General features: G+C 33.2%; 1 protein-coding gene across 1 annotated transcript in view; it reads right to left on the bottom strand.

Annotated features, from left to right (window-relative positions):
• LOC127708338 (interferon-induced helicase C domain-containing protein 1-like) overlaps nt 1–22,367 on the bottom strand; it is a 181,853-nt gene extending 159,486 nt beyond the window's left edge. Inside the window, exons 1-12 of the mRNA XM_052213191.1 lie at nt 22,227–22,367; nt 16,873–17,605; nt 15,951–15,992; nt 12,231–12,491; nt 11,579–11,737; nt 9,464–9,552; nt 6,823–7,086; nt 4,237–4,399; nt 3,673–3,768; nt 2,793–2,983; nt 1,988–2,132; nt 592–816 (exon numbers count right to left, since the gene is read on the bottom strand). Of these exons, the coding sequence (XP_052069151.1) occupies nt 592–816; nt 1,988–2,132; nt 2,793–2,983; nt 3,673–3,768; nt 4,237–4,399; nt 6,823–7,086; nt 9,464–9,552; nt 11,579–11,737; nt 12,231–12,491; nt 15,951–15,992; nt 16,873–17,551 (2,314 nt within the window). The 5' untranslated portion in view covers nt 17,552–17,605; nt 22,227–22,367. The remainder of the gene's footprint in view (nt 1–591; nt 817–1,987; nt 2,133–2,792; nt 2,984–3,672; nt 3,769–4,236; nt 4,400–6,822; nt 7,087–9,463; nt 9,553–11,578; nt 11,738–12,230; nt 12,492–15,950; nt 15,993–16,872; nt 17,606–22,226) is intronic.
• Between the last annotated feature and the right edge of the window lie 483 nt (nt 22,368–22,850).

The following is a 22,850-nucleotide window of genomic DNA, read 5'->3' as shown; positions in this document are numbered from 1 at the left end:
AATTGAAAGACAAGAATACAAAAATTATCATAGAACAATAACACAATGACGGGATGTATAAGTACAGAGCCACGTCATATGGATATCACCAAAAACAGACTAAACAGTAAAAGTAATATTCATAAAGACAAATAAAAGAATACTATAACACGTTATATAGCAATATAGACTTAGCAACACAAACCCCACCAAAAAGCCGTGGTTGTTGAATGATTATCATTATTACTATGGTGCTAGCTGGCGCATAAATTTTTTTCAAATCACAATTCAAATAATTCTATCTTATTGTATTCGGAATGTAAAGTTTGAATAGCTTGTAAATATTTACACTCAATGGATAAGCAAAAAGAACATTACAATTAATCGTATTAATTTGTAATATATGGTGGGACCATGACGAGTTATAGTTCAGCAACAGAAGCCCAGAATAAACACGTGAAAATGTATATCACAATTTAATTCACATGACTTCGAAGTCAAAACTATGTGTTTTGATTTGACAATCCCATTATAAAAGGATTGAAAATTTGCTGCGAGCTGGGACCTTTTATCAAACATATAATTCGTCTGTATACGATAAAAGGTAATTACCTCCTTCCTCTACAGATTTGTGAGAACCAGTTAGATGAGTGCTACGTAGATAACTTGGAAGTCTTTCGGCTAATGCTTTCGCTGTTGCTCTGGTTTTTACAAATATAATAAATCTGGAATCTTCCTTTAGTAGTTGGTATTCGTTTTCGATCCTTTCAATAACATTTTTTACATCAGGATTACCTTCGATGTTTCTTCCAATTTCTCGAATTTCAGCAAACACGTCTTTCGAGAAGTAAATGAAACTTTTAAACAATATGTTTAAAAAACAAACAAGTTATCAGTGATGTATCATTTTATGAAAACAAATGTACGGTTGCCTATAACTGCTTACATCCACTTCATTTGAACTTTGGTGGACAGTTGTCTCATTTGCAATCATACTACATCTCCTCATTTTATATGAATATTTTCAAGTTCATACACATATGACAAAAAATAAGAAAATGACCAAATGACTTCTCGTTTGAGGTTTTTAATTTAATGACAAAAATTTGGAAATAGCAAACAATTTTTAAATTTTTTTGGAATCGGTTTTCAAAATATAAATTTTCATATCCTTTACATTTTAGGAGTTTTCTTAAACTTCTTGCAACTTTTAATTGTTTGAAGTATACCCATAATGCCAATGATTTAACTATGTGTAAACGATGTAGAAAAGTTGCAACAACACTGTTCTTTTCCTTTTTCTTGTTCAATGCAGAGATTTCTATCTTTTAAATATTTTTACTATAAAAGATAGGATGCAACAGCAATTGGAGTTTTAATTACTTTATCTATTACGTAATAGTGCGTAAAAATTGTTGTAAAGAACTAATTTGTTTCCATCTGATGAGTTAAGCCTTTTTCAACTGATTTTTATAGTTCATTTTTATGTTGTACTGTTACACCACTGTCCCAGGTTAGGGGGAGGGTTGGGATCCCGTTAACATGTTCAACCCCGCCTCATTCTGTATATATGTGCCTGTCCCAAGTCAGGAGCCAATGATTCAGTGGTTGTCGTTTGTTGCTGTGTTACATATTTGTTTTTCGTTCATTTTTTGTACATTAATTAGGCGGTTAGTTTTCTCGTTTGAAGTGTTTTACATTCGTGATTTCGGGGCCGTTTATAGCTGACTATGCGGTATGGGCTATGCTCATTGTTGACGGCCGTGCGGTGACCTATAGCTGTTAATTTCTGTGTCATTTGGTCTCTTGTGAAGAGTTGTCTCATTGGGAATCATACCACATCTTCTTCTTTATATAACAATACAAAAGACTTCTCAAATAAAACCAACAATCACACGATTCATCTACAAAAATTGACATACAGGCATGTTTATGCGCGGAAAAGTATTTGATGTCATGTGGTTATATATTACAGTGAATATTGGTGTATATCTAATGTATATTTTACCTCGTAGCTTGGATACGATTTCTCTTTCTTCACTTGTATTAGCATTCTGACTTGCAAAAGATTCATCCGCATATCGCTGCATGACAATTTCACGAACTTGATCAATTTCAAGCAATGAATTAATTTCCAAACATTCTGTATAAAGCTAAAATTTAAAAACCCTATTATTTCAATAATAACTATTTTATAAATTCATAGTCCTGTAGACATTATCATTGTTTGAATATTTAATATGTCTTATTTCAGAAGAACAAACAATACGGCCCTTATTTGCCACAAAAAGTAGTGCAAATTGGAAAGTTATCAGACATTTTCTTAGATTTGTTTTAAGATACAAAGTGTTCAGAAAATAAACATAAACTTCTGATTAAACAAGTAACCATGGCAACAAACCACGACGAAATGTCTATATTTGGTATAATTTCTTGACTATCCCTGTTGTCGATAAATTTTTAAGTCTATGTCGGATTTGAAAAGTATATGCACACCCAAGAAACAACTCTATGCTTGTGCGATTATCTCAATAGTTATAATTAAGCTTCTCTTGAATTATTTGTTTCCCTTTGCTACTCACGAAGTTTCATGAAAAATACACCGAGGAATAAAATCACTTTATGTTGTTGCGCCAAATTCAGGCCTTAATGCTCATACTCCTTTGGTTATCAAATATATTTATAAATATTTTACGTTTCACACATCAAATTTCATCAGTTTAACGTGAATCCCAAATAAAAAGTGATATGATTTATTAGGTTGGATTATCGAAATAAGCAACGTCATTCATATCAACAATCAATAGATATACCTCTAGATGTCTGAGACATGCGTGAAGCAATCGTGGTACTTTTGTATCTTTATGTAGTACATGCTCCACTTTTTCTTTCGTTTCTCCGATCCACTGTATGTACCGTACATCCGTTCTTTGTACTGGTGGATTACCTAATGCTTCATATAAGTCCCTATTATTGAGTAGATTTTCAGTCAAAAAATTTGAAACTAAAAAACAGAATTGTATAGATAAATCTTTGTAATCACAAATTTAATAAGCTCGTAAAACAAATCATAACGATTTTTGGTTTCAAATAGTTCTAACAAGCGCAAAATAAAGACCGATTTTTAATATTACTATTGTGTTTTGTTTAATTTCTTTCCCTACAAGTTAATATTGCAATATAGTCTAACATTATGAATAAAATGTAGCAATATGAAGTAAGATACAGAACGAAGATAACAAAAGCGTTCGTATATTATTTTCAATTACTAAAAGGTAAACAAGACAGAAAACTTATATCAATGTACCGACATTATTCTGACATATTCTCATGTTGATATTCTTTATTTTAATTAATACATATTTTAACATCTAAATTTGAAGCACCCATTGGAATGTAATCCTTCATTGTTTTTGAATTTGTAGATGTATTGAAAACTCTTCGTCTCTCCAAACTATTGGGTTTAATATGTTCTTGGTTTGTAATTCTGGAATTAGCAACTAAGGTAACATGTACATGTAAAACGATATAATTACTTCATTCAAGAATATTTACGCTGCTCAATTGATTCTAGATGAAAATAGGAAGATCAAAAGTAAACAATCAAAAAACAAAAATATGCCACACAATCAATATTTGGATTATCTCAATAGTTATGGGAGAAACATATATCAAAATAGTATATTGTCTTACCAATCCGAGAGTTCAATTTATTTTCAACATATTCCATAGCCCCAAATAGTATATCTTTCAAAGGATCGAGTTTTCTGGTAGTTGATGCAATAGGAACTGCAAAAAAGTAAACCTTAGAGCTTACCTCTACCTGCATACAAAATGAGCAGGTGAACTGTGAATATTAAGAGGTGAGAAATACTTGCATCGACTAAAATATTAGATTTCAATTTCACAATGATTCAATTATGTATTTATTATATTTGAAGTCTCTTTGTTATTGTTTAGTAAGTCAAAAGGTCTCACCATGGTACCATGTTTGTATGAAATAAATTTTATTAATAAAGAATACAGATTAAATCTTGGCATATTCATTCAATCTGATACTTTGAATAATAAAAAAATGATAAACATCGTTTTGATTTTTTTGTTGAATTTGAAATTTCTTAAAGCAATTTATTATTGACCACGCTAATAATATGTTCAATAACTGATCGTTGCCCCAAAAACAGTTTAGCTGACAAATCAATTCAAATTTGACAATGTTTGAAGAGGTGCAAAATCAAAGCTTAAATTCCAACCTACCTTTTTCTGGAATAGACGTATATTGAAGCAGTTCTTCTTTGTGGCGCTGAACAACGGACAATTTAGTCACATCTAAATTTGCCATCACTTTCCTCAAATGATCCTTTGCAGACGACAAATCTTTAGCCTTGTTTGTACCTGGTGATGCTGTTAGTCCAAGTATCTTCAAAAACATGACATGCATACGGATAAATATTAAATGGTTGTTTTCCTCATGATGTACTGGTGTATAGTGTATGATGTATGGGGAATGGTATGGAGTATATTGTATGCAATTATAGTTTGTTGCAAAATATAATATTGTGTTATATCACATTTGGTTCCATTTGCCATTCAAATATAAATAAGAAGATGTGGTATGAGTACCAATGAGACAACTCTCCATCCAAGTCACAATGTGTAAAAAGTAAACAATTATAGGTCAAAGTACGGCCTTTAACACGGCGACTTGGCTCACACCGAACAGCAAACTATAGAAGACCCTAAAAAGTAAAATCACACAAATACTGAACTCCGAGGAACATTCAAAAGGTAAAGTCCCTTATCATATGGCAAAATCTAAAGCTCAAATACATCAAACGAATGGATAACAACTGTCATATTCCTGATTTGGTACAGGCATTTTTTTATGTAGAAAAAGGTGGATTGAACCTGGTTTTACAGCTAGCTAAACCTCTCACTTGTATGACGGTCGCATCAAATTCCATTATATTGACAACGATGTGTGAACAAAACAAACAGACACAATAGATAAAAATGTCAAAAATAGGGGTACAGCAGTCAACATTGTGTTATCATCTTAATCACTATTAAAACACACAAATGTAACGAAGAAGCACAAAAAGGCATACATCAAATTTAACATCCTCATTTTGCTTTATTTTTATACGATTTTATTTATCTATGTAAAATGCACCCCTAAAGGATGGAAGGTTTAAAGTACTGGCGTAAAATCGGGCGTTTGAAATTCGCACAGGTAGACATAAAATAATTTTGTCGTTCAAAGTATGACGGGATACATAAGTATAGAGTCACGTAAAATGGATATCACAAAAAAACAGACTTAACAGTAAAAGTAATATTAATGCATAAAATAATATTGTGGTACAAAGTATGACGGGATACATAAGTACAGAGTCACGTCAAATGTATATCACAAAAAACAGACTTAAGTTCACAGTAAAAGTAATATTAATAAATAAAATAATTTTGTCGTTCAAAGTATGACGGGATACATTAGAACAGAGTCACGTCAAATGGATATCTCAAAAAACAGACTTAACAGTAAAAGTAATATTAATAAAGACAAATAAAAGAATACTATAACATGTTATTAACATGATAAACAACATCAGTACGCAGAATCTATACTTCAAGACCATCGTGTATTATTTGTGAAGTTGATACCGAATATTTATCAACAAGGTTTTGGTACCTTCTGATGAACTTTTTTTTAGAAAAAGGACGAGACGTTCTTTGACATACCCCTGGTTCATCAACTTTCTGCTCAGACACTGGTGACGTTTTACAAAGTCTGAGTAGGAGCTGCAAGCTCTTGAATACCGAATAAGTTGGGAAATGTATATCCCATATGCAGGTGAAGTTGGTATATTGCTACTAAGGTGGGGGAAATTGATAATTTCAAAATTAAAATCGTCTCGTTTGTCATAGATTCTGGTACTAAGATGACTGTGTATGTCAAATTCGAGGTATAAGTCTAAAAATGAGGCGGAGGAAGCTGTGTCTGTTGTTTCTTTAATTTCTAGTTCTGGTGGATATATTAATGGAACCCAATCAGAAAAGTTCGGATTGTTAATGGAAAGAACATCATCAATATATCTGAAAGTGAAATCAAATAACCTGGCTTCTTTGATCTTCTTGTTTTTGACAAGTGTCTGAAGGAACTCCGATTCATATGAAAATAAAAAGAGGTCGGTAAGGAGAGGCGCACAGTTCGTTCCCATAGGAATGCCGACAATTTGTTGAAAAACTCTACCTCCAAATTCAACAAATATGTTGTCAATAAGAAACACTAGCATACTGATCACTAAAATAACTAGAGTAAATCAATTCAAACAGGAAAAACAACGGTCTAATCTATATAAAAAACGAGAAACGAGAAACACTTATGAACCACACCAACAAACGACAACCACTGAACAACAGGCCCCTCTTTTAACATTTGGAATTTCTAAAATTGTGGATGTCACTTATATATTTATATTGAGTCCAAGATATAATAATTAATCACAACTATTTTCTTTTTTTTTGTGTGTTTCAGGGGACATATAGAATCTACTTAGTTTTCTATATTTTTTTTCATATAATAATAATTAGGTGACCATTTCATCAATTTCTGTACGAATTATTGAACCTGTGCTCTTTATAATATAGGTTTTCTATTGTCAACTATTGCATATGCAAAAAAAGATCCTTTAGTTAGTCGCTGATATGATAGTCTTACGCATTTCAGTTTTATTTAGTACAATGACAGAGAAGAATTGTACTAAAGGTGTACAGTGAACTCAGAATTAATTCAACATATAGGGCAGAATTCTAATCGAACTGCAATATATATATATGTACCTGAGGAAGTCGATGTGCCTTTTCTCTATATTTCTCTATCCTATAATACGACATTAATTCGTTGTACACACTTTTATCATGTGTATGATGGCATTCGTCAAGAATGATCAAGGTAAAAAGATCCATTGACACTTTATTTGCTGCAGTCTCTATCAAGTGGTTGCATAGGGATTTAGGTGTCAAAAATATCAACCTGGCATTGGCAATTTCTGTTTCAAAATTCTCACTATCGTCTTCATCAGCTCTCCATATCTTAATTTTACCCTAAAAGAAAACACCCTTTTCTTAGTTAAGGACAAAACTGTTCTCTAAGTTTGGTTAAAAGGAAAGACCGTTATGCAAACATCAATTTCGAATACAAACAAGCATTCTAAGAGTATTGCATAGCAATACATAGTCCCCTACCGGTTAGAAATTCATTGTACTGGTGGAAAATGCAAACTTATATATAACAAATATCAAGTCAATATCTTCAGTCATGACGAAAACAAGTGTGGAAAACGGATTGTTTATGTGAATTTTCTATGTCCAAGGACCATAACTCTGCACAAAATCATCCGATCGGAACAATATTCGAACTTGATCTGTAACTTGTCATGATAAAACAAAACACCAAATATCAAATCAATATCTTCAAGGACGAAGAAAAAAGTGTGGAAAACTGATTTGCCGTACTGACGCATGGACAGACGGACAGACAGACAGACAGACGGACGGACGGAGTGCAAACCTATAGCCCCCTTCGACTTCGTCGGTAGGGGAGTAATAAGAAAAAATGGTTTAATATTCGCACAACAAGATTTCCACCCGTAGTCCATATTCTACGATAAATGCAGTCGTTCATAATGGTTCTCAATATGATTATCACAAAGATGCGTCCCATATCGTTTGACTGTACAATTCTGCACTATGTGGTGTTATCAGTGTACGTGGTCTCTGAATATTTCAGTGTAAGTGTGCGATTTCTTTGATTGTCTATTATACATGAATGATTGACATTTCAATCGAAAACATGTTTGCTGAGTTTGGTGATTGATATTTCAACAGGTAGTTATTAATCTAATGGGTACTTATTGCATACCTCCAACTGATCAGCATCCTTTTTGTACTCATATGAGGAAAAATGCATACAAATATATACCACTATCTATTGTAGTTACTTTTAAATAGTGATATTTTCTTCATTTTAAATCTGGCAATCAATATCAAGATAAATTTGCCAAACAATATATAAGACAATGTCAAGGTTATCATCATCTAGGTTATCAACTAATATAAATGTTTGGTTATCTCTGATCTGTTATGTAAAAATAAGGAGATGTGGAATGATTGCAAATAAGACAACTATCCGACATTGAACAATTCAATTGAGAAAATTAACGAACTTATTCAAGACAGACCTGAACCAACGACAACCACAGAACTACAAGCTCCTGACTTGAGACAGACACATAAGGAATGTGGCCGGGTTAAACATACTTGAGAGAGCTCTCAACCCTCCCCTAACCTGGGACAGTTAAGTTACAGCACAACATAAGTAAACAAACTATAAAACCAGTTGAAAAAGACTTAACTCATCAGATCAATACAAAGAAAAACGTCAAACAAAATTACAGACCAGACGTGTCAGGGTAATATGTATCCATTCCTCATCCCTAGCAACATAAAAGACGCTGTCAGGGTACTATATATCCATCCCTCATCCCTAACCACAAAAAAAGACGCCAAGTACAGATTTCAGAGTACTCGCAGTTACTGACAGCTAGTTCAAAGCCGATAACAACTAATAAAAATCATGTATCAAGGACTAAAATATATAGGTGACTATGTCATCTAATATTCATTTATTTTAATGACGGTTGCTCTACAATTATATATACGCTAGAAAAAATATCTATGAAATATAGTTATCTTTATTATCCTGAAGCAGATTTGAATAAAAAAAAGCCTTTAAAATATAATAAATAAACCATACATCACTATACGTATTTGTTATATAAAGATAGGGCTCAAATTGTATCATTCTTATATAGATAGTATATTTGGAACAAGTGGGCTCATGAAATTGAAACTTGCTCATACAAAAGTTGAATACATTGAGAATTTTAAGTCAACTGCTATTAACGAATAAGAAAACTGTAGGGTCAGTTATTCTTGTTTTTTTTTTTTTGCTAATTTATAAATGATGGTTATGCTCTTTGTTTGCATTAAAATATCTAAATTCTATAATTAGTAGTAAAATGTATGTACTGTAAAAACCATGGCACACCATTCGTGATGTTATAGATATCATACTCGGCTTTACCAACATAAAAATGAAATGACATTTGTTTGAAGTTGATAATAAAGTGCATATGATTCAGAGCTTTCGGATGAACATTCAATTTGGTCTCTCGAGTTAGTTGAAATGAATACTAAACAAGCAACTATTTATAGACGGTGCTCCCTTTGCTTAATTGATGTTCAGGCGAATGTCCTGTTTAATAAAGTCTTCTTTAGTATAAACTTAGAAGTCAGTACACATATCGCACCGAACTTGACTGGTTATTAGTTTTACATGTCATGACGGAAAAAACCGAAAGAACGTTATGTTGCTAAATTATTTTGTAAGCTTAACGACTGTAGATCTATCAACATATACCTGAAAGTGAAGTGTTGTAAAAGTATCACATGCCCTTTTGTACTGCTGTCCCAGTAGAACATTTGTCTTGTTTATGAACACAACTTTTCCTACAGATAAATTGTATATTTATAAATTAATGCTATATAAATCAAATTATCTAACGATGATTATTTTTATCACGTTTGGTTCCATTTGCACATTACTAAGGTATTTCAATATTAAGCTTTCACTGTTGACGCAGGTTTTGTAGTCCATTCAAGCACAATTTTATCTATATTTTCATTTTTTATAAGACTTCATTAATGTCTTTTTATCATGTCTTATCAACCAAAATATTTTTTTTTCAATTAAATTGTTTTGTTGAAAAATCAGACTGCAAATTTAAGTGCGCCACATCATTCAAAGCCTTCTTCAGTAATGCAAATGATTAATGTGCTAGATTGACCTACTGGCAGTGTGATGAGATGATTTAAGTTGTAAATGTAAAACTGATTTCACTGAAAACATTGATACACGTTTTAGCCATCAAGTCTATCGACAGGTTGAAGCTATTCCTATTGCACCCCTTTAATAGCGTTTTTTTTTTCATGCATAAACATGAATAAAAGTGCCTGGCAAAATTCAGTAAATATTGAATGATTGATTGTTGGTTGATTAACGTCCAGTGGCTAATATTTCATGCATGTTCAGGACGAGCACAAATTAACAATAAAAGAGTTGTTGCAATGGTTCTTAACGTGAGTGTGATTCTCTCTATACGAGGCATCGGATTTAACGTCTCCATTCTGACCGGACGTGGCTGTGTACTGATACATCCTGCACAGTCAAACGGAAGCCCCACTTTGGCAAGGGTTTTACTGCTGGTCGGAAGAAGACCTAAAGTGACCATATTTCTATTCCCCAGTCACCCTTGGGCTCAGTAAAAGAGATGCGACATATCGATCGATATTTCAAGTCGATAGCAAACGGACAATGCCATGGCAAAAAATTCTCTCATAGACCATGTAGACAAAAGACTTTAATGTACAAGTTATTTCAAACTGGATATTGCATCCAACTTTTACTGACGACGACGAGGGGAGTTTTTAACCACATTGACTACCCATGAGAGTCTTGCACCCTCGGCAAATTTTACGATGATGTTGTTTATATAGCCCGTAAATTGAGATACAGTAAATGCTTGTTTAACTATCCTTCAAATAAACTTATTCTAAAAGGTTATCAATTCAATACTGTAATAAGATCTTTGAATATGGTTCTGATCGATACTTAAATTGCTTTTGTTGTTACAAATTAAAACAAAACTGAATATTGACTCTCATACAGATTTGAAAATGTACGGTCATAATTAATGTGAATACTTTTATTTTTGCATTACACATAGGCATGTTTTTTTTTTTCTCAGACCGTTTATGTTGTTTTTACACTTAACCTTTTTGGTATGTACTTTCGATTTTAGTTGTTATTGGCTATGAACTCACTTTGATGAACTGCGAGTACTCTTAGATTGTTACTTTGGGCATTTAGTTGGGTTTTTTTTTAGCTTTTTGTTATCTGTGTCGATCGAATGAGTCAAGTCTTTTTCAACTGATTTTTATAGTATTTTCTTGTGATATGCTGTAAAACCACTGACAAAGGTTAAGGGGAGGTTTGAGCTAACATGTTAACCACGCCAAATTTTATATGTACATGTCTCAAGTCAGAAGCCTGATTTCAATAATTTGTGTTGATTGGTTTTTGTTCGAATGAAATCTTTTACATTTTGTCATTTCGGCACCTTTAATAACTTTCTATACGGTTAGGTTTTGCTCATTGTTGATGGCCGTACGGGGACCTTAAGTTGGTTACCTCTACATCATGTGGTTTCTTGTGAAAAGTTGTCTCATATTGCGATTCACATCACATTTTCTTTAATATTATATTTAATCATGATTTATTTTTGGCTACGAAACACATTTGCTTGCATAAAGAAAACAATTTCAGAAACGACAATCCCCAACGAATGAGTCAGGTAATGTGAATGTTATGGATGTCAGTTTGTAGTTCATTGGAGATGTGTTTTAGAGACATTTTTTGTATTTTTTTTTATATAAGACGTTTCCTCTTGTGTCCCATACAACATCAAAAACATACCTCTTTGATTTTTTAACAAATGACTCTCTATTACATGGAAAGCCACATACGTTTTCCCAGCATTTGTTCCAGCGCAAATGATTGTATTTTCTCCTTTTAGAGCAATTTCTGCTAATTCTTGTTGGTAACTACGGAGTTCTACTAATGATGGTGGTCTTTCTAGAAAAGAAACACCAATCTATATTATATATATGATGTAACTAGCCCCAAAATACGCTGATAATAATGCGTATAGAAAATAAGTCACCTTATTTATATATCATTGCTGGCATAGTGCTAGTGTTTTCAGGATGTTTTTTTCAATTATGTCGACCTAAAATATACTCAGAAACACAGTGAAGCAGTAAAACATAAAGTTTGACAAATTATTATTAATTTTCATCAAAATATACGTAAAACACAATTGGCAATATATGTTGTATATTCATCAAAGTTTTCAATGTTGTTCATGTGAGGCAGTTGTGATTACTTCTATATCATTCAAAACATGAGAAACGTAAAAGGAAATCGTTGAATTATAATATGTATTACCAATTGCTTTTTTCAGAAAATATTTTGTAAAGTACAATGCTAATGTATCTAATAAAAAAATTTTGTTCTTTTGATTTATTGACTGATTATTTAATTTGACCTGCATTATTCATATTCTTACCTATTACATTTAATCGAACATTTTTACTTGTATTGCCAATCAATATTTTGTAAACCCCTGCATCTTCTCTTGTAGCATGAAGAATGGTCAGTTTATAGGTTTGGTCTTTAGATTCATCGCGAAAATTATCTGACAATACGCGTACGGCATTTTCATCCTTATACCACTTGCTTGGTTTTTTCCCTCCTTCTATTACACATTCCAGGCTGACTGTGTCGCCTTCGAAACAGGTCTTGTCTTCCAACGGCTCTCGAAATACAACTTCAAAAGGAATATTTTACAATTAGACATTAAACTGCAAATGTGTCTACATGTTGTGATATATTTTACTTGAATGTACAGATGGGTGCAGTCCTAACCTGTACAGCTAGTTAACTTAATAAGCAGACTTTATGACTGGTTAAAGTTAACATAGGATCGGTTTTATGACTGCTGTGACAGGTCCTAGGACAGAATTTGTGTTAACTTAAAAAGCAGACTTGGTCCTTGGACTGTTTAATGATTGCCCGAAAAGTTAACTTCAGGACAGGTCCATGTCCAGAATTGAAGTTAACTTTGGACGAAGTTAACTTTGCCACAAGCAGTCCTACACACAAGTTAACTTATGACCAGGTCTGCTATCAAAAGTCAAACCAGACCTGTTCTTATAAAAGTTAACTTTGGATTGGTCCATGATAAAGTTAACATGATCCAAAGTTAACTTTGGTCTGGTTTGCTCCTCTAAGATAAAGTTAACTTGTTCCCAAGTTAACTTTGGTCTGGTCTGCTCTTCCAAGATAAAGTTAACATGATCCAAAGTTAACTTGTAAACAGGACTGCTTTTATTGTTTGTATCAACGTGGTAAAGAATATCAATTGAACCGATTTAAAAGCAGACCTGTCCCCATGATTGACAGGACTGCTCTGTTAAATACTAAACTTGTCCACAGGTCTGGTCCGGTCAAGCAGACCTTTCCACAGGTCTGGTCTGGTCAAGCAGACCTGTCCACTGGTCTGGCCTGTTCAAGCAGACATGTCCACTGGTCTGGTCTGGTCAAGCAGACCTGTCCACAGGTCTGGTCTGGTCAAGCAGACCTGTCCTCAGGTCTGGTCTGGTCAAGCAGACCTGTCCACAGGTCTGGTCTGGTCCGGTCAAGCAGACCTGTCCTCAGGTCTGGTCTGGTCAAGCAGACCTGTTCACAGGTCTGGTCTGGTCGAGCTGATCTGTCCTGGAAACAGGTCTGCTCTAGCTAACTTGTCCTTAGGTCTGGTCTGCAGCAGTCTTAAAAAAGCAGACATGAGGTCTGGTCTGCTAGGGATAAAGTTAACTCACAGGTCTGCTAAAATTTTCCCAAGTTAACCTATAGAGCAGTCGTAAGGACTGCTTTAAGTTAACTTGTGTACAGGTTAGGACCGCACCCATAAAATGTAGACTGTTGTTTGTCGTTTGACTTTTATTAAATTACCATGATCTTGCCCGTCTTTCCTCCTGATACAAAACATGGTATTTCCTTTACATTTTTTTTTTCAACTGAAGGAAGGATTTGGCTTCAATTGCAAATAAAATAACTCTTTCAATTTACGTGTCTATTTTTGTCGATCGTTACGAGATGACATATTAGTTTCGAGTAATGAAATGACATGAGCGCCCTTTCAATTGAACTAAGCCATATAGACATATAATAGAAAAACAAAGGATATGGGGTATCCATCCATGACACAAAATCAGTAATTGCACAACAAAAAACATACAAAAAGTATTTAACTATAAAGCAAAAATAATGTCCAAGTTCTTTTACCGTTTGCTTGAAAAAATATCCATTCATTAAAGAAATAAAATATTGGAAAAACAATGCCGCTCACTTGAATATAATTCTTTCCATTCATTTTGTTTTAAAATTAATCAAAAACTTGTCCCTCACTAGAAGAATAATTATTTCGCCTCTGAAAATTTAATTTTGGAAAAAAAAGCATAAAGAATAAATTTAAGATCACATATTGCTCGCTCGCTCCTCTTTTTCAACAGTAGGAGTAGAACGAACTGGTAATTAATTTGATGAGGCCTAATCAATGTATTACCACTGTTTTTCCTAAAATTCAATATTTGTTTAGGTCTGATTTAATATGTTAATCTTACCAATAGGATTGTAAATAAAACAATATTAATTAAATTCAATTCGAGTCTTTTGCTCCCATTTTTCCCTTTTCGATTCTTAATGCAAATTATAAGACTAACTTTACTTTATACTTCTGTCGTAAAGGTTTGATTCTATTGGCAAAAAATGTTTGTTTTTACATGTAAAATTTATACAAAATCTGGTAATTAGCCAGAAAGATAGCTGCGTGACCTATGAATTTTACAATATTTTTTAAAACGCATGACAAAAACAACATTCTGGCAAAGTATTCGAAAACTCTATCGTGTCTATCTCAACGTTTCCCATCTCCCTACAGTATTAAGTACCAAAAGCAGCAAGATAACAACGCAGGTATTAATATCAAAAAGTTTGTTAAATTTCGCTTGCAAGTAAAAAAACTAATTCAGAATCGAACGTATAAATGTGATTTGCATTCGTCTTCCTCATAACATTGGTAAAAAGGATATGCAAGAGGGTAATTCGCCAAAATTGGTAGTAGACAACAGGAAAATTGACATTATCTTGTTTGCAATTGAACTTAGTTTTATCATCAATGTGAATTTTCAAAAAAATACCAAGATATTAAACAGACATTCATGAAATACAGGAAATAAAAAGGAAGATTATTACACGTATTTTAGTCTTAGATACATAATGTTTAGTCTCAGATACATAATGTTCAGTCTTAAATACATGATTTTTGTAATAGTTGTTATTGGCTTTGAACTAGCTTTCGGTAACAGCGAGTACTGTCAGATCTACTTCGTGTCGTTTGTAAGTTGTTTCGTGCTTTGTATCGATCTGATTAGTTAAAACCTTTTCAACAGGCTTTTCTAGATGGTTCTTATGTTGTTCCGTCACACCACTGTTATGGAGGTTATGGAGAGGGTTTGGAGCCAGCAAACATGTCTAACCCCGACACATTCTGTATGTGCCTATCCCAAGTCAGGAGCCTGTAATTCAGTGGTTGTCTTATGTTTCTGTGTATAATATTTGTTTTTCTTTTATTGTTTTGTACATAAATCAGGCCGTTAGTTATCTCGTTTGAATTGTTTTTTATTTGTCATTTTAGGGTTATTATAGCTGATTATGAGGTAGGGGTTTTGCTTTTTGTTAAATGCCGTACGGTGACCTAGATTTGTTAAATTCTACATAATTTGGTCTCTGGTGGAGAGTTGTCTCATTGGCAATCCTGCCACACCTTCTTATTTTCCTATTAAATGAAACATTTAGACATGCCACCATCATTTTAAAAGGGTTTTGAATGAAAGAGTTGCTAGATTGTTTCTCCTTTTAGTCCTAAAGAATATTGTTTATAGTTTCTGCTTCTTGATAATACAATAGCAAAACGTCCTTGATTTGACAGAACATATCTACCTACTTAAGTTTTCCACTATTTGTTGGAATATCGACCTACTAAATTCGACAAATGTGTTGTCGACAACCATTTCTGTTCTGGTTTTCAAGTGTTGAGGTTGTTCCCTTACTCGTGTCATTTTGACAAGAGCCGCTGTAATTAAATTTGCAACAATATGTGTCCATGATAACTTTGATAATGTTAATAGTGAACGTGATATATATTTTTTTCAAGGATTAAACTTACGAATTTGATCATCCTGTGATGTATTTAATGACTGCACTGTATCTGTAAATAAAAACATATAATTATGTATAAATAAACAAATGTTTAGCATTTTTCAAAGTAAAAACAGATTAATAAATCAATTTGTAATTCCCTGATGCTTTTCCTTTATTTACAATTAGTGTGCAGCGACCATATGTTCTTCCGATTTAATGAGAAAGTAGCGAAATCAAAATGAATTTTGAAATGACATACCGTATATGCTTTGCAATCAAAACTTTTAATAAATTCCTCATCTTTAGTATACAAACATGTATGCAGAATACTCGACTGGACAAAATATTACTTAAATTCAAATTAATCAGTGTATTTCATATCCGATCTTGAGCTTATTGTAATGCATTGCTTTGGATACGTAAACTCAATATCAAACATAAAGCTTGCCAAGAAAAATGATAGATTATTAAGTGACAGCATGTAAACAAGATTTCTAAAGTGTAAACTCCTTGTAAAATTTTGCCGTTTTAACTCGTTTGAATCGAGCCCCCCCTGATGAGTCTTTTGTGGACGAAACGCACGTCTGGTGTACAAAATTTGAAGCCTGGTATATCTATGATGAGTTTATTTATATAGAATAGAGAATGGAAACGGCGTAAGTGTCAAGAGACAACAACCCGACCAAAGAGCAAAAAAAAAACGACAAATCGTGACATTCATATCAATCAGTAGTTTGGTCAGATAAAAATAGATACGTTAACATTTATTTGGCGATTTCAAATAATAGAAAGTTTGATGTGGCGCAAATACAAATCAATAATATGTAAAATTACCATAAATTAAAAAGAAAAATAGAGAAATAATCAATAGAGAAGTAATCAATAGTTTCTTCATGATTTGTACACGATTACCATGATATGAAATTAATTTTAAATGGGTTACTTACCTTTCAGAGATTGTAATTCATGTTCAACTTGTAATACTCGCTCTTCAGTGTGTGTTCCCTTTTCTTCTAAAGCCTGTATTGATTCAAGTGTGTCTTTTTCTTTCTCCATAAGTTCACGAAGCTGGTCTAAATACATTCTTTCTGTATTCTCATCCATGCAACATGTTCTCAAATTTTCAAACTGTGAAGAAAACTCTCTGTTTTGCTTACCAAGAAGAACTTCTAACCTTTCTGCAATCAGTTTAAAGTCAGTAAAAATATCATCTATCTCTGTATCAGTTACTGTTGTATTTCCTCTGTGTAAGATATGATTTCGGCTTCTTCGACATCGTTCCATGTCATCTCCAAGTGATACCTCGTGAGGCATTGGATCATTGGGATGATTCCATCCACTTGAAGGTTGAATGTTTGGATAGAGATTTCGCAAAATGGTGTATATTAGAGAAATGTCGAACTCGCTATAGCCTTTAGTAGCGGCATCTCTTATCTTTGCCCATTCACCAGGTTTCAATCGGTTGTTTAATTTGTTACATTTACTAACTGTTTTATAGATAGTGTTTGGTGGTATAAAATGGTCCAAAACCTCTTTCAGCATATTTGGTATGAGAAGCTGTGAAGCGTGTCCTAGACGTGCATAGTGGGTCTTATGGGACACTCCAGAACTACTCGCTGTAGCCATTGTAGCATAATCTGGTTATAGTTTTAATCTAAAAAATCTTCTTTCATGGACGTTCTGGAAATAACATACCAACAACGTTTTTACTTTTAAACAAAGCAAGGTAGAACAAAGTAATTTTATTGTTTTGTTTAAATTGTTTTATCGTACATGTATATGCTACAATAGGTAATTCTTTTTAATACAAAAGTGTATCGTAGAAAAATGTGCGATTACACTGAATCGTCAATTTCAAGTGGGTCCGTTTGCCCAAACTATTTTAACTTAAAGTGTTCCTTAAAATTAACTTTACCAAAGACTTTCATTTGTTATGTGAAATGATTTAGTCGTATGCATATAATTACTCAAGTTAGCAATCACAAAGGGAATCCTACGCATAAGAGTGTTGTAATCTTTCTCTTTTTACCGTTTGGTTCATGTTAACTCGTCGAATTTAACATTAATGCAAGTTTTGAATTTATTATTTACATTGATTAAATCATGCACATTTTAATTAGGAACTGGGGTTAAATTGAAGTTCACTGTTGTTTTTTTTTAAATACAAAACAAATCTAAATGTCAAGGACCAGTGCCAAATTGGGGCATAAGAGAAAAGGTTGTATTGATGTATGACTATTGAAAACAAGCATATTTTTTGTAACCTCCGAGGACAAGATAGGACCAGAGAGATACATATAACAAACATGATGAATACAAAAAAAGTCAAAGTTTTATTTGAAGTAATTCTATTAATTACCTTTCAGAAACAACATACATCGTTTTGGTAGTGGACATCTTTCTATGCCAAATTGTACAAAAACATGAACAATTTACTAAAGAGAGACGAACGATACCAAAGGGACATTCCAACTCAGTTTTCAGTCGAAAACAAACTAACAATGCCATAGCTTAAACGAAAAACTATCAAAAGACAAACAACAGTACACAAAACACAAAACACGGGAACACAGGAAACTGAAGACTGAGCAATACGAACCCCACCGAAAAAATCTGGAAGGGTAATCAGATCTTGGTCCACATGTGGCACCCGCCATGTTGCTCGTGTAATAACAAACCCGGTCATATGTCTAATTCGGTAGGTCACATTCTAGAAAAAAAGACGGGATTGTGGTTACGACATTTGGAAAATATCCGTCGTCATCTGTGAAATAGATATTCCATAACGGTCAACCAACTCGTAATCGGGTCCGTAAAATCTTCGAAGAAATGATTTCAACTTCACAAATTGGAATTCTTGGTTTGATAGCTTCCGGGTGAGCAACCCTCTATCAAGGAAATCATGATAGGAATTGCAAACTATAGAATATCGTACATGTATCAACTGGAATATATACACTCCATATGCAGGCGCTACTGGAATATTGCTACAAAAAATGGATTGTTAACAATTGGGAAGCTGAAATCATCTCTTTTGTCGTATTGTTTTACTCTCAACCAACCCTGATTGTCAATTTCTAGATGTAAGATGTGAACGGTCATGTTGATTTTCTGAAATCCATAAATGTGCGATTAATTCAATAGAATTGAAAATGAAAAAACACCTATATTAAAACTCATTTTTTTTTTATCTTCTTTGGCGTGTTTAGTTAACGCCTAAAACAAAAAAAAAGGTAAAAAATCATCACTTAAGTGCAGGAACTCCTATATGGAGTCAGCATACGATTTAGGCAAAATTTATCGTATTTGTAGATCTTGTCTTACTGATCATTTTTGTTATTTTTGGCGTCTATCTATCTTCTATAATTTTCAATAGAATAGGCGAAAATAAAAAAAAATGGTAAAAATCGTTATAATAGAGCAACAACTCAAATGAAGAATCGACTTACGAATTCAGCCAGATTGATTTATTTGTAGATTTTGTCTTGTTGATCAATTTAGCTTTTACAGTTTCCCTCTATCTAATATAGATTTTAAGATATTAGACAAAAACGCAAACAAATGGTAGAAATAGCCATTAAAGAGCAATAACTCCAATAAGGAGTCGGCTCACGATTTCAAACATTCGACATATTTGTAGAACTGGTCGTGCTGTTCATTTTTTATATCTAAAGTTTCTCTCTAATTATTATAGTTTTCAAGATAATAGGCAAAAATGAAAAAAAATAGGTATACTTCGTCATTTAAGGACAATAACCCGTCTGACAGTTTCGACGTAAATATACAGTAGGTAGATCTCAACATTGTGAACATTTCTGTCCCTGTCATATTTTATCTATTCAAAGCGGTTTTCAAGATAAGATAAAACTTGCATTTTACCTCTTTGTTCTATTTTTGGCCATGTTGGCCATATTGGTCTGTAGGCGGGGTTATGGGACACATTTTTAAACTAGATACCCCAAAGACGATTGTGGCCAAGTTGGGTTTAATTTGGCCTAGTCCTGTAGTTTCAGAGAAGATTTTTGTAAAAGTTTACAGACGACGACGACGACGGACGACGCATGACAGTGATGAGAAAAGCTCACAAAGTCTAGGTGAGCTCAAAATGTAACACGGAAAGACTATAGATATCCCTTTTTGAAGTGGTCATAAAACAAGGGACTTTAAAAACCTTTCAAGGTAAATTAAATTAACGAAATATCATAAAAATATATATCACACCGGGTATCCCGATCCGAAATCCGCGGAACAATTATAAAAAGTTTGTAACGATGGGTTGGTAAAATATGGATCCGATTCCCACAGAGGAATTATGCTCCGTGGGAATCAGATCCAGATTTTACCTATCCACCGTTACAAACATTTCATTAATTGCTGCTCGGGATTCGGATATCGATCCGTGCCCTCCGCGGTTGGATCGGGATTTCTGGTGTGTAATGACGCTTCAACTAAAGATTGGTGAGATGTAAGGCATTTGCAACCAGAAATTAGTATCCTGGCTAAACCCAAGTTGATGTTTAGTAAACATCAATCAATCAATCTTTACATGTATCTTGGACGACAGCTTGAGTCGATGGAATACTGGAATCAGAGGTAATAATGCCGAAAAATTGTATTAATATCATAATCATAATGGTAATGTCATCAGTATTGCACACGCTGATTTATTCGTATTAGTGCTGATTTCATCATATAGTTTCATAACAACATATATGATACGATCACAGCACGCTAGCAAAGCGGGAAAGTTTGACATAAATGTATCCACCTGGCGCGGAATTGTGCTTGGCGGTAGCGGGTTGCGTGCGAGAGAGTTTGAAACAATCTATAAAATCTCGAAAACTGAACGTTCCGAAGTGCATTTCCTAAGGTTCTAGCATGAGGGTTCAAAGAAATACAAATCTGGCATTATCTGCTACATCATTTACTATCGAAATCAAATCTGATTTAAACCCTATGTTACGCAAACAGGAGGATGGAACGGGAATAGGGGGAGGAATCATGGATTTTAAAAAAGGGGAATGTATTTTTCATATAGGAAGCTCCATAAGGGGGGTCCAGACCCCCTGCCCCCCTTCAATTGTATTGTGTATTGCCTTAGGGAGCCACCATTTGATTTTTATAGGGGGGGGGGGGGGGGGCTAGGATGAAATTTGAAAAAAAAGGCAGGACAGGTGTTCTGAGTAAAAAAAAAAAAGGCAGGATGAGCCACTTGACAAAAAAAAAGGCAGGATGACAATTTATGTAAGAAAAGTCAGGATAAACTAATAAAAAAAAGGCAGGACCGAATAGAGTGAAAAATAATAAGGCAGGACAGGGATTACAATTTAAAAAAAAATGCAGGACAAAATTTTTCATCCTAGCACCCCCATAAAAATCATCAAATGGTAACTCCCTTACAATGTCCTAATTTAAAAAGAAAACATGCGGGCAGCATTTGTTTTTGTAATATTTATGGGTTTCATCTGTTTGCTTTTTTATTAAAGATACCAAAATGAATTAATAATCCTTCTTATATGTCCATTTGTTGTAGATTAATCAATGATGATATATATTTTCTAAATAAATTTTAAAGCATTTGATGATTTCGTGTTTTCATCCTATTTCTTTTTAAATTACAGGATGGTACGAAATAGGAAGGACGTATAACAAAAATATTTGTTAAATCACATGACTTTTCCCTTATCAAATGTGAGGTTGTGTGCATAAATGATCAATACGTTGAGTCAGCAAATTTTGTTAAATGGGTCAAAAGGTCCGTGTAAATTTGCGTCCATTTGTTTTTTTTTTTTTGTTGTTTTTTTTTTAATATACATATATACGCCCCCCTCCCCAGCAGATAAACATGTCACGTTACTTTTCTTTGTTTTCTGGTGTGTTAACATTGACCAGAAGTGTGGCCATTTTCAGCTGCAGTTTATAAACAATATGTATTTACTAAAGAAAAGCCTGTTGATAATCATAATACTATTAGAGTCATGATAGTCGGATTTTAAAATGAATTTCTGGAAGATCGATCAATCGAAAGTGAAACTAGAAAATCTAGAATGTAATTTACATTCAACTTTGAATTTTAAGGATTATTTGCTGAATTGATGTTTTAAAAAACGCAATTTTTTTTTCGCCGATTTATGAATATCAAAATTTTAACATGTTTAAAGAAGCAATAAAGAAAATTATTATAGAAAATTATAATAATAATATTGATGTATTCTAGTAGACTTTTAAAGGTATGGCTTCATGACGGAATGTCTTAGTCTACATTTATAATGAATCGTACAAGAATCGTAAAAATTCTTACCATTGATATCTCATATCAAGTCCATTCGCCCCGATTCAAGTACTTGTTAGGTCCAGTCATTATAGTTATCAGCTCAGTTATTTATGAACTAGACAACTCATGTATGCACACTTATTTTGTCCTTGAGTTGTTATGTCTAAATTTAGCTTTGCTTACGTAATAACGAACTTTGTAAACGGATACTTATTTATAAATCAATAGTCGACAGATCACATTGATAATATTAGGTTGATTATTTGGTTGAGTTATTGTATGAGGGTCTAGATTGGGGAGTGGGTCCTCATTTCTTTATTCTTTATTTTTTAAGCTATTTTCCGCTATTCAGAAAAATATATGCAATTTTTTTTCAAAGGGGGTGGGGGCATACGATTATGATGTTCAAAGTTGGGATATGGCGAATACTCCAAAAAAAAAGTCAGTCAGAAGCAATGGAAGTTATATATTAACAATGATTAGATAAAGAAAAGATAAAAATCAAAGCGTCAGTCCAGAAGAACAGAAATGAAAAAAAAAAAAGAACAATAAATAGGAACAATTGCAAACAAGGGACAAATTAACGCTAATAACTAGAGAGCTGAATTAGACTTACGAGACTTAGTGATATATGATGCCATATGCTTTATA

Source organism: Mytilus californianus, unplaced genomic scaffold (genome assembly GCF_021869535.1).
Source record: "Mytilus californianus isolate M0D057914Y unplaced genomic scaffold, xbMytCali1.0.p SCAF_7, whole genome shotgun sequence".
Taxonomy (NCBI): Eukaryota; Metazoa; Mollusca; class Bivalvia; order Mytilida; family Mytilidae; genus Mytilus; species Mytilus californianus.
This window is presented reverse-complemented; position numbering and strand designations above follow the sequence as displayed.